The sequence below is a fragment of the Halyomorpha halys genome, unplaced genomic scaffold (genome assembly GCF_000696795.3).
Source record: "Halyomorpha halys isolate HHAL.00 unplaced genomic scaffold, Hhal_1.1 Scaffold838.1, whole genome shotgun sequence".
Lineage (NCBI taxonomy): Eukaryota > Metazoa > Arthropoda > Insecta > Hemiptera > Pentatomidae > Halyomorpha > Halyomorpha halys.
In genome coordinates this window covers 400,676-414,478 of record NW_027109924.1, presented here as the reverse complement: position 1 = coordinate 414,478, position 13,803 = coordinate 400,676, and the positions used below count along the sequence as shown (strand labels likewise).

General features: G+C 30.3%; 1 protein-coding gene across 1 annotated transcript in view; it reads left to right on the top strand.

The window, feature by feature from the left end:
- The first annotated feature begins 5,664 nt into the window (after nucleotides 1-5,664).
- LOC106686564 (uncharacterized) overlaps nucleotides 5,665-13,803 on the top strand; it is a 10,342-nt gene continuing 2,203 nt past the window's right edge. The window contains exon 1 of the mRNA XM_014429938.2: nucleotides 5,665-5,968. Coding sequence (XP_014285424.1) covers nucleotides 5,687-5,968 — 282 coding nt within the window. The 5' untranslated portion in view covers nucleotides 5,665-5,686. The remainder of the gene's footprint in view (nucleotides 5,969-13,803) is intronic.

Below are 13,803 nucleotides of genomic sequence, written 5' to 3'. Positions count from 1 at the left end.
TGGGTCTTATATTACGAAAATTTCCAATATAATTTGAAAGAGCGACAATATTTACACGTAAGTTGTTAATTTTTCGTTGAGCCTTTTTTTCTACTGTGGTATTTCCGTACAACCTTTTTGAGTTTTATTTTTTCTAACATCCTCTATTTTTATTCCAAGTTGAACTATAACTGTTTTGGCAGCGATATATCGCCAATGTGGGATATCATGAAGTCCATTTATTAGCCCTAAATGTTCCTGGATCACATTATTCATCACGTTGGTTAAATTATGCGTGTTCTTGTTGTCAAGAAAAATCACTACTGTATATTGCACGGGAGATTTATTACAAACAGCTATAGAACACTTAAATCATTTCCAATTAGAACCCTAACTATACTCTGAGTATTTATATTTTTATCGTAAAACAATATAATTATTTATTAAATAAATCAAAACTTGTATCCTTTTTTGTCTCAACACTTTTTTTTTTCACCAGTCCAACGTTTAGGCCATTTTAGCCATCCTCAAGGACATCTTCAATTATAATTTCTTCCTCACATTAATTTAGAGTTACTTTTGCAGGCTATTCTGCCCTGGTCATTCATTTATTATAAATTAAAAGCCAATTTTTTTATTTAAAATCATAAATATTTAATTCTTCTTATATAAGATTATCCACACAAATTCACTACCATATAAGTTATATGGAATTAAATATTTAAGATTTTAAATTTAAAAAATAGGCTTTTAATTAATAATAAATGAATGACCTGGGCAGAATAGCCTGCAAAAGTAACTCTAAATTAATGTGAAGAAGAAATTATAATTGAGGATGTCCTTGAGGATGGCTAAAATGGCCGAAATGTTGGACTGGTGAAAAATAAAAAGGTGTTGAGACAAAAAAGGATACAAGTTTTGATTTATTTAATAAATAATTACCTTGTCTCAAGAAATTGAAATAATATAATTAAAATATAATTATTATTATTTATAGTGAATTATTGCCCCCCCCCCCACTGCCCTAGTACCTATTATTTGTTCAATATACTGTATAAAATATAATGAGATAATAATAGACTCGTTCCAATATGGGGGTTGAAAAACCTAAGATATGGTGGAATTTTGAGCTTTAACCTCAATTATTTGAAAAACAACGGATGGGTTTGGAAAAACAGCAAAAGATTAAACATTTAATTATCCATTTCTTTTTAGCTCAAGTAACTTAAACTATAATTTATTTATTTGTAAAGAACTCTATTAGGGCTCGAATTGATGCTAGTTAAATGTTTTATGTAATATTTAATAATGAATATATTCCCAAGATTAATAGTTTATGCACTGTAAATACTTATTATATTAGAATATATTACATACTTACTTTATATTCCATATGTGAAAGTAAAAATGTTCGTGTAAAAAATTTTTCTCTTTGGTCAAACAACTTGATTGGTGTTTAGTACGTAATTTAAGGAATATAACCTAATTTCTATATTTAGGATGACACAGGAAAAATGTATTCTATAATCTAGAAATAAATCACTAAAATCATGATGATTATATTTGATCTGGATACAATCTCTTTTTAATTCTAATCTCTTTCCACTGACCCTGTAGAAAGATTTGAACATGGGGCAATTGTATGGATATAAAAATACACATTTTATTTAAATTTTATTTTATATAACATATCGCTTGATCAATTATGGTTCATCAAAAGCATTCATCAATAGTTTTATTATGAATTTGCGAGAATTGTTTTGTAGGGTTTATTATTCACATAAGGTACTAAGACAAGTACACCAACGCTAAAATTGATCATTTAAAAGTCATATATATTTTGTATAATTTCTCCACTCTACTATTTTTAATAATAAATTACAATTTCAAGCCAGAATTAATGGATGCTGATGAGTAATGATTTTTACAAAAATTATTGCACATATTGTTTATTGTAGTTATTTCTGCTGATTTAGGAAAAGGTGGCAAATTTGTGGTTAATTCCTAAAAAAAAATTATAAAAATAATAACTTAAAATTAGAAACTTTATTATAGCTTCATTTTAATATTCTTGTATTCTATTTTAGGTAGTACTTACTATGCAACCAGTCTCTTTTTTTGGATAAAAAACACATGTCAGAAAAAACCTGAACACAATATTTCTTTCTTAATTTTAGATCTCTTTCTACCGATTCTGTCCAAAGATTTGAACATGAGGGAAAAAGGTAATTGTATCAAAATAGAAATATATTTTTATTTTTATATAACATATCGTATGACCAATTATTGTTCTTCAAAAGAATTAATTAATCGTTTTATCCTAAATTTGCCTAATCCCTACTAAACTGCCTTAATCTTATCAATTCTAATATACCTACGTTAATATTTACCATTTACAAATCAATTTTTAATAATAAATTCAAGCAAGGATAATATTAGAGCTAGCGAGTAATAATTTTTACAAAAATTGCTATAAAAAATAATTTCTTTATTTCTAGGGTGCTGAAAAACCTAAGATTTAGTAAGAATTTTAAGCTTTAACCTGAATTATCTGAAGAGAAAAAAAAAAACGAATGGGTTTACAAAAATTTAATTTACCATTTCTTAATACTTTTTCTTAAGAAATAGGTAGAAAAAACTCAAATTTGGTCCTCAAAGATGCAAAACTGCCGTTTTATTACGAATTACGTCAAAAATGCCTCAACAAAATAGCTTTTCTGACTTTGAAAAAAATAACTTTTTTTTTACAAGTTTAATGTCAGAAATCTGCCATAAGTCTTGATGCGCTATGTCAAATGGAAACGTGACTGTGTAAGAGGGCTGCTTATTTTACAAGCTATTATTATTTGACAAAATTTTTATTTTATTTTAATATTTGTAAGATTGATGATGACATTGACATCTGTGATGATCTTGACTCATCTGTTAAAAAAAAAAGACAAATATTATATTACAAGAGCCCAAGAAGAGAAAAAAGGCAGTTATTTCACCACAACATAAATTTATTTATAGTTGTTTGGACAAATTTTCGTGTGCTAAATTTATATTAAATATCATAAAAACTACTACCCTAAGAAGATACGTCTAATAAACTACTTTATAGTAAGTTAAATTTCCTTTATCTTATGTGCAGGCAGACATACGTATAGATACGCAGAGATATATTTTTCAAAAATCGTACATTTTATCCGAACAACTAGAAATTAATATATTACTATATTAACTACGACTTCTACAAAGATAAACGTTATAAACTATTTTATAATACATTTAACTGGCAGTAATTGGAGTAATGGTAGACATCTGTACGTCTTATGTTTTCTGAAATAAAGTTTTGCATAAATCAAACCTATTTAAGAACGAGTATAAATCAATTTATTTTAGCAAATATCATGAAAACTATCCTTCCTACGAAGATAAAGGTCATAAACTACTTTAAAGTACATTAAACTAGCTTTAATTTGAGTGGTAATAGACACGTCACATAGTTCCTGTAACATATATTTCTCAAAATACATTTACTAACAACTAATCTTACAGTACATTTTTATGAAATGTTGCTTTTTAAAAAAAAATATCTCGAGAATTAAAGAACGAAAATAGGACTATTAGGGCTCATGTTTCAGGAAATTTACTGTGCTTTAAATAATAAGTAACCAAATATTGGGGTGAAATAACTGCCTTCCCCCCCCCTCCCCCCCGGCTCTTGTACTATTATTGAGAAAAGAGGCAGGTCTTCTGAGAACAATCGGGCAATACACTGGAAATTAAAAAATTAATACAAGAATATATTGCAGCATAGTCTCTATCTCATTTATCATATTTATATTTGTATTTTTAGTAAAAATAATATAATTTAAATACTTTTTAGATTACGGAGGGAGCAGGCCTCAGCCCACTCTACACATACATATCTACACTCCATTCTGAAACGTTGGGTATATGAAATATATATAATTCCGTATTTCGAGAAATACTATACCATTGTATTTTTACTAAATAAAATTCAATCGTTACTTTTTAAATTTGTATTACCTATAATCCCAATAAATTATAGAAAATGAAACGACTGAATTAGAAAATAGTTAACAACAAGGTTTAACCAATGGCTCGCACAATGAAAATATAAGGCGGTTTTGTACTTTTCATCTCTGATGATTATTTGGACGCCACCATCTTTCCCCGCCATTACCTCGCTAATTATATTACGTTTCCAGAAAGAAACCATCTATCAGATAATGTAGTGATACAGGCGTGTAGAGCAATTACTCATTGGTAGCACTCTAATAACTTTTTTACATTAGCAGGTCTCGTAGCCATCTTCTTTTCAGGAGCCTCGGAGGATTGTAAGGAATGGAAGAGGGAGCAAGGTCAGAAACTAGTGGGGTTGGGTGGTTAGGGAGTTTATAATGGAAGGAATGATATCGGGTTCGGGCTAGATTGGTTACATATACAATATTAAGGTCTCTATGTATGATTTTACTTGTAAGAAAGTAAGGAGAATTGAGGATTTTATGTTTAGTCTATGTTTTTTTTTTTTGTTTTTTAATAATTTATTTATTGATATTTACAACTGTATACACATATATACAACAAGTAAATTTGCTGTAGGTGACATAGTAACATGATAAAAACATGTGGAGAATCTACCCACTGATAGAACTCCAATAACATTTCTAGAGAAGAAGATCTCGAGGCCATCTTCTTTTCAGACGCCTAGGTAATGAAGGAGAAGCCAGGTTAGAAACAAGTGGATTTGGGTGGTTGAGAAGTTTATTATGGAAGGAACGGTATCTGGTTCTGGCCAAATCGGCAACATATGGCATATTGAGGTCCTTATGGATGACTTGATTTGTGACAAAGTAAGGAGCATTAAGGATTTTACGAAGGATTTTGGACTGAAAGGATTGGATTCTGGAGGAATTTGATGGTTTAGTCGAGCCCCAAAGCTCAACTCCGTATGTCCAGATAGGCCTTATAATAGTCATGTAGATCAGTCTTTTGTAATGGATTGGCAATTTAGACCGTTTGTCTAGTAAATGTTGCAATAGTCGGAATCTACGAGCAGTTTCTTGTCTTTTTAGTCTTGTATGAGGATTCCATGTCAGTCGTTTGTCGAGATGTAGTTCTAAGTAACGGATCTGTTCGACAGGAATAAGAGGGGTAGTCTATGTTTAAAAAAAAGGAACTTACGCCCTGGTACACAAATAGAAGAAGAAGAAAACACAATGTCGTTATTCACTGAAGACTCACTGAAAATCCCTTACGAACATTGCAAAGCTATGTAAATAAATTAATATTTTTTTTAGTAAGAATTGCCTCAAAAAATATTATTTATTTAGACGCACAAATTGCTGTCACTTTTTGGTATTCTAGTATCAGAACAGCATTTGTGAAGTTTAATACTTTTTTTTTTTATTCTTGTTACTTTTAAACACGAGTTTTATTAGGTTGGGCTAACAGAATTCAAAGGCTACATTCGACTGTTTTATTACCTAATAATCTTTTATTATAACATTGGCTCGTAAAATTATTGCATAGTATAAAAGACAAAGAAAAATCTTTGAACTACGGTGAAGTTCGAAAGAAAAGATTTTTAATTTTTATAGTTCCTTGCACGAACTCTAATCGATTATCCGTAAAAATCTAAGCCATCTCTATAAGTAATACACTGAGATTACTAAAAACGCTTAGTTGAGACGAACTAATGACGATGAAGGCTAACCCGTCTCTTCTCTTCCTCGCCGCTTTCATCACTGTCGCCAGCGGGCAAGATCAGCAGCCGAATCAGCCCAGACCAAATATTCTTGATTGGATTCCCAGGGCGGTTGATATGAGATCAGCAATCAATCAAGGGATGAGCGACTTACAGAGGGCAGTTCTGCAGAGAGTCGATATTGTCCAAAACAATGTGCAAGAGTTTTTGACGGATGAGGAAGTGAGAGGCAATATCACTTCCTTCGCAGATTTTATCACGACTTCACTAAATGTGAGTAAAAAAGCTTAATAAGTATAGTAACTGGTTGAATTGGTGTTGGTTCTGTTAGAGGAAACCTCACCGCCGAGTGGAAGCTTCTAAATGTACCACTTTCTCAGGCCCACCATAATTAGTAGAATTTACTTTTTGGTTTTCGATTTTCAATATGTAAACGGCATTTTGTATTTTATAAGAAGAGAATTCACGCTAATTGTATTTTAAATCCATCAATTGCATAATTCATAAAATGAAATGCGATAATGTGAGTCAACAATTTTTTTTTTAAATGTTGGGTTATAACCATTTGGACATACGTCCATTGAAACAAATGAGACATTCCCCGTAATTATTGTATGTATACAGCGAACTTTATGTGAAAAATACGTTTTTCTTTTTTTTACAAGCGGATGGTTACCGGCTTCAACGACAATCCTAAGCTACAAATAGCAAATTTCTTATAGGAATACCTGGATTTGAGAAGATTCAAAGTAAAATCGTAATTACTTTCTGTTATTATTTATTTTCCCACTAATTTTTATTAATTTATTTTTTTAAAAACTCCAATAAAAAATTTTAAAAAACAATTTCTTGAATTATTACGTATATAAACTACTAATAAAATTCTTTATCAGGTCAATAAATAACAACATATTTCAAACTCACCATAAAAGGCCTTAAAAAAAAGACACCTGGTACATATGAGAATCATTTCCCGTAAGAATCCGTCGTCCGTCATAACCTCATCATGAAGAACTCTTATGATTACTGATTATCAGAATCGATTCTTAGAGGAAATTGAATTTTCCAACGACTTTTTTTTTTTTTTGACAAATTTACGCACGGAAAGTATGAATAACCGTAAACAATAGCTTGCGGATTTTTGTTGTTTACGCCATCTGTATTATGAAAAAACACCAGTACAAATCTTTTTAAAATTTGAGGTTCTGCCTAAATCCTTCGTTGAGAAAATCACTTCCTATTGAAAAACTAGCTTTAAATGGTTTAAAAAATTCAAATTCTATACATTTTAAAGAAGATTTGGTTTAGAATGAATTACCAACCTTGTTTAAAAAAAAATACCTCAATTTCTGTAGAGAAACGGACCAATGTCTTTATGAACTTTTTTGTTGCTTGTGAGATCTTTTCCTCCTTCATAAACATTGGTTAACACTTACAGTACACCCTTTGGATGTAAAAAAAAAAAAACACACTTTTTTTGTGGGTAGGGGAAAGTGCAACAAATAAAAAACGTTGCACAACAGTATGAGATTCCTACTCACAAAAAACCCACTTCCCAATCCTTCTTCATTCTTTAGCACTCCAGGGAAGAGCTGTGAAGCATTACTTCACGGTGCAGAAGGGCTAACTGCCTACATCTTCTTTGAACATCTCACTTTAGCTAGACGATTGCCTGAACTCTTCTTTCTCGTTCTTGTGATCTGAGCCTTCTACCGATTCGCACTGCTACAGCACTGTCCTGCCAAGCCATCATCAAAGTAACTAAGTTTTCCGGAACTGATTTCTTGCCAAGTTTTATCTCTTGCTCTTCTTTTTCTTGAGCAGCATAAACCTGAACCACATAACAACGAATGTTCCACTGTTTCATCCATGGGATCACAAGTTGGGCACGAAGATCCGTCCTCCAGTTTGATCGGGCTAAGTAGGCCCTTAAGCAACCATGCCTTGTAAGCTAATAATCTACCTCCTCGTGCTTCTGAGATATCCATTTTGATATACCGGGAATCATACAGTGGGTCCATCTTCCAGAAAATGAGGCATTCCAGCGTCTCTGCCATCTTTCAAAAGTATGTTTGTGTGTGTATGCATTTTCCTTTGGCAAGCCTATTCGACACGTTCTGATTCAATAAATGTTTTGGACTAATCATTGTTACATGGTTGAAACCCTTCTTGGTGGTTTTCATCTTATATCGGTATACCCGGGTTCCCCCATTTGGGCTTTCCTTTTCTGTTCTTCCTTTACCTGTTTCCTGGGTAAATACGTTCGGAAGTCAAGTAAATAATAAATAAATAATTTTTCCAAGATGGTAGAATTTTAATTTAATCTTCATTAGTAAATAAAGATATTTTATGTAAATCCCAAAATAATTTTTAAATATAACGAACCAATTAGCGTGAATTTAATGGGGCTCTAGGCGACAAATCCAATCCATTTACAGATCGGCGATATATGATAAATGAGATGAAAAGTAAATTTGAAAAACCATTTCACTAAGACGGTATATTTAAGTCCATCCCTTGGTGGCTCAGGGTGGTGAGTCATCTTAGCGAAATTCAACTTGGCGAATAACATCAAATTTGGTAAGGAAGTACCTCATAGCATACTAATAATATTAACTTAAGAGCCCTATGAAATTCTTATTTTTGTAAATTTTGTTTTTTGTTTATAACGGGATTTATGATGTGTTGCAGATTTTGACCTTACTTAGTACATTTATATCTTTTTATCTTATCCTTACTATATTCCGTACGTTAGGACAGCTGAACAGATAATTTCAAAGGAGAGGTTTTATACCAGCCCTTAAAATAAGGTAAAGAAAATACAGTAGTAAAAATTAGGATGGTGTCACTAGGATAGGCATTCATACTTAATCATTTAAATAAATACTGTTTTTATTTATCTATTTTTTTTTTTATTTATTATTACTATATTTTTTTAAATTTTAAGTAAACAGAAGCTAACTCTAAGTAAAATCAGTTGAATCAGCCATAATGAGAATGAATAAATAACCCCTTAACGCTTAGTCTAAAAATGACGAGGAATGTCAAGGAAACCATCGAGGATAATAGTACAGGAGCGAGAGAGAAAAAAAGGCAGTTGTTTCGCCCCAATTTTTTATTAGTTTAATGAAAGCTATGTATCATTACTAGTCTAAATTGATGAGTCTGCCAAGTACAAGTAGGGAGGATAAAAATGGCGGCTGTTTCAAAACGTTAATAAAAATTAATTAACAATAATTTTGAAAATTTTTGAAAATAACATAAAAACTACTACTCTTTTTGAAGATATACGTTATAAACTACTTTATTAACATTATGCATTAAACTAGCTTTAATTTGAGAAGAAATCTGTACATCTTATGGTACCTGAGATATATTTTTTCATAAGTTAAAATTTTTATACGAACAAATAGAAATCGACAGTTGTGATTTTAGTTTGTCGAATATCATGAAAACTACTCCCCCTACGAAAATAAACACCATAAACTACTTCACAGTGCAGTAAATTATCTTTAATTTGAGTTCTACTAGACATTTGTAACACGAATGGTTTTTGAGATATAGTTTCCTCAAAATAGACTCACTAACTACTGGTTTTTCTGTGCATTGTTCATGAAATGTTGAAATTTAAAAAGCTATATCTCGCAAACTATTGAACGTAAATAGCTCTATTAGAGCTCACATTTTAGCAAATTTACGCTACTTTACATTATGTTATCAGTAAAGTTAGTGGAAATGTGCTTAGCGCCTCCGTGAAGTAAACCATCGATAAGTAGCTGAGTGAAAGAAAAAAAAAGAAAAGAGCACGTAATAAATATCATTATATAGATGAAACTGAAATAAAAGAGACACACATATGGTTAATACCTATTATAATAAACGACATTATCCAGAAATAATAATTAAAAATCGAGACAAATAAAAACGAAATATAAATAATCAAGATACTAATGGAGATGAGAAAAGAAAGCAATGGTAATCAAGGGTGTACCTGGGATCAAAACTAGAAGGAGGCAAGACATCTTCTATCAGGTTGTGATTGATATTTCAGCACGGAAAAGACGTATTAATCCAAAATTTTATTAGTTATTACAATTATTTGCTTAGAAAATAATTTAATTTTTATTAAATTAATAATTGTTTCCACTTTTGGGGAAGGGGGCAGCTGCACCCTCTGGGTATGGTAATATAAACTGAAATGAAATTTTATTATTATTATTATATAGGAATGATATACCTAAATATTAATGATTAACATTATAAATTATCAACGATGATTTAGGTAAATAAAGATAAAGGCAAATTAAACCAAGACGGCCAAGTCCCATTAAAATTAAATAAATTCCAAACTAAAAATTGTAATAGTCAAATTTTAAAAGTCTCTTAAGCTAATATTACATTAGTGTACCATAAGGAACCGTCAAGCAATGGTTCAATACGAGATTTTTATCAAAAATAAACCTGTTGCTTAGCAAAGTTAGTTTATTTTTTAAAGTTTAACGATATGAGATAAAACAAGGAGCTTCTTGATAGACCTAGGTGATAGCATCGGGGATATAGCCATCTTGGCGGAAAATATTATTTTGGACTCCTTCGGGATCATACACCATCACCTAGCATGGCAATTAGCTCTGGGATTTTTTTTTTTTTTTTTTTTTTTTTGCGTTTTGTGATCTGTTGATTTGTGTTTTAACTTATATCCATTAAAATATTTCTTTTAACTTGTACTATTTTTTTAATTTTTAATCTACATATATATTAGTTGTGTTTTTTTTTTTTTTTTTTTCTTTTCTGTAAACTGATATGCTACTGTGACTATTATGTCTTTGGTTTGATTTTACATTACTATCTAATGATAAATTCATTTAATTTGTTTAACGTATCGAACGTGAGTAGCGGATCACTGGAGAGGGTCTGAGAGAGTTAATTAGGAAAAATAAATATGTCTATTAAATGAAATAAAATTTTCAAATGGAATGAAATTGTTAAATAGAAAAAAAAAGTTAAAATATTTGTATTTAGTGTGTAGACGAGTATTGATTGTAAAAGAAAAAGGTAGGAAAAAGAATTGTTGTTATATCATGTAAATATATGTATTGTATATATGTCCGATCATGGATTGATTGCTATGCTGTGTATTGTAGCAACCCAACGTATTTGAGCAGCATGGCTAAATAAAGCATCGCTCTCTAAATCTGTATGGATTGCATAGTATAAATAAAATTTCAAAGGGCTCTAAGGCTAATATTTATTTTTATAAGATAACATACCTACATAACAAATGTAGTGCTTTCATCCGCCATGACAAGCTCACGCTTGGAATCCTCGCCCCAAAGTGCTCAACCACCACGCTCTCTTGAAACTGATTCTAAACAGTGGATTGTTCCTTATTTTTATTGATAACAACGATACAGTTTTTTATTTTGGTCCCATGCTCAAAAGCATCAGAAAGGAGATGTCCAAGACCCGCTATATATCTGTTTTTACTTTGAAGTTGGTCAAGAATAGGGATTGCAATATCGGACGAAAAGTTAAATGTCCCCAGTCGGTATTTTTTATATCTTAACACCGAAACACCGATAATAGGGATTTTATAAAAAGAAAAAAACACAGGTGTTTGTTTTATTAGAACGAGTAAATATCACAAAAAATCATTTGTAACTTATAAATCATAACAGTGTATAAATAATCACAAAAAAGTAAAGGAACAAGGAACATGTTACGTATTTAAATTTTAAAAAAGTGTAAATATCACTATTCAGTCTGTGCTACTATTAAAAATTTTTAAATGTGATCTTAAAAAACTGGAAGAATATTTTGAACATAATAAAACCTTCATAATACTTATTTTCTCTTTGTTCTGCATTTCAGAAGCCCACTTTCTTTTCATATCTTTTATTCTTGTTTTTCTAAATTCTCACCCCATATTTAATTATTTTTATATTTACTATCCTTCCTTTTTCATTTATATTCGTGTATCTTATTTTTTTTTTATTTATATTCATGTGTTACCTACTTAAGTGTACTTATATTAATTACTTTATTATTAATTTTCTATTATATAATTTACATATCTCTGTATCCTCACTCATTTGGTATATTGTCTTTCTTAATCACTTGCATATATTGTATCCCATTATTTTTACTTTATTTCTTCTTTGTTTTTCTATCCATGAGATTTTTTTTTAAAATTTATTTCATCTTATAATTTTGTAAATATTTCTTTCTTCTTCCCCTCTATTATGTATATTATCATTTATTGTTTACCTAATTTTAATATTGTTTTCTTTAAAATTATTTTCATTATTATGTGACTTACTTAACTTCTATCCCCACTCCTCCCAATACAAACGGTTCACTCTGACTTTGACTTCCGTCAAATGAATTCAGTCTCATTAATTTTCATTTGATTTTATTCTTTTCCCTTTTCATCTCTTAATTTGTACTTTCTTTAATATTCTTCTCTTATTTTATCTCTAATCTATATGTTACTATTACCGTTTTCATTTATTGTTTATAACCTTTAATTTTTCTTATTAAATTTTACGTTTATTGTATACCCATACTATTTTCCACTAATACTTTTTTTTGTAACTATGTCAAGTGTTTGTATTTTTTTAGCCCTGACGAAGCCCTGCAACGTGGGGCGAAACGTTGGCTCTAATAAAATATTACACCAATTTACTATTGGAAATTTACTTGACCGCACCTGGACTAAATTCTATTCATCAATCTTAAAGAAAATAATGCACCAATTGCACTGTCATTAAGCCTGGAACGTAATTTTGTGTTAAAATCACCGGCTGTCGAAAAAGCCCTTTTAGTACTAAAAAAATCCCTCATCTTCAAATAAATCGATTTCTCGTCGGATGGGTTTGGATATAACTGATTTCTGTATTGTATTTTGGTTTCTTGAATTTTTTTTAGTTATCGCTAGTTCTCATTTTTGTTCAAGAGGCAATTAATTTTCGCTATTGACATTAGTGTCATCACCATCTTCGATAACTGTACTGAATTCTTCTGAATGTGGATAGGTTTTTGGGTAAAAGAAATCACTATAAGCTTTATCAAATTTGAATTGGTTAGTATATTTTCTTCTTTTTCATTTACATTTTTAAAATCATCATAATTATGCCTTTCTTCTGTGGGCTTTTTCAATGTAATATATAATTCCTCAGATTGTGGTGTGTGCTGTTCTGACAGTGATTTCAATATGAAATTTATTGTTGCATTAGCTGTTAATAAATTAGAATCTCGCCGACATAATGCCTCTACAACCAGTTTTATCGGAAGTAAAGCTGATACAGTTCTGGATATTAAGTCGAATTCACTATCGGAAAAATTAATTTGAAGGTTTAAGTCGATTATTGCTTTTTGGATTTTTCAGTTTAAAAAATCGTAGCATGATTAAGAGTAAGCTGTAGTATCGCTCTGAGGTGAAATAGTTTAGTTTTGGCCCGCTTCCTTGGCTCATTCACATATTGTATTACTTCTCTAGATTGAACGATGCAACTTTGTATTCAAAGTTCAATTAATTTCTCCCGTTAGGAAGACATAAAAACAAAAACGTATACTATTTTGCTATGTTATTGGCTCCTGAACATACAGCGGAGACAATTCTAAAAATGTCTAGTAAATGCCGAAAAAGCTGTATTTAAACTTGTGAATACCGGTATTACAAAATTGTAGATATGCCTCAAAACACCGGTATGGCCTGGTATACCGGTATTGCAATCCCTAGTCAACAACCTGCAACCACGTACCCTGTAGCAAACCATACGTACAAACCCACAGTATAAATATAAAATATCCCTTAGATTCCTTCTGTAAAGTTGTTGTTTATATTCGGAAATATCTATTAGAATTACAAGACTGCCAGGATACTTGAATTGTTACAGCTTCATCATTGTAGTTTATAAGATTCCTTCAGCTTCATTTTTCTTGAAATCTCATACCATTAGGTCTTAAGTCGTATCTAGAATAGAATAATAGAATATTTAAAACAGTTATAATAAAGTTTCTTATTATAAGCTATTATTATAATAAAGTTTCTTATTATAAGCTATTATTATAATAAAATTTCTTATTATAAATTTTATGTTTTATTA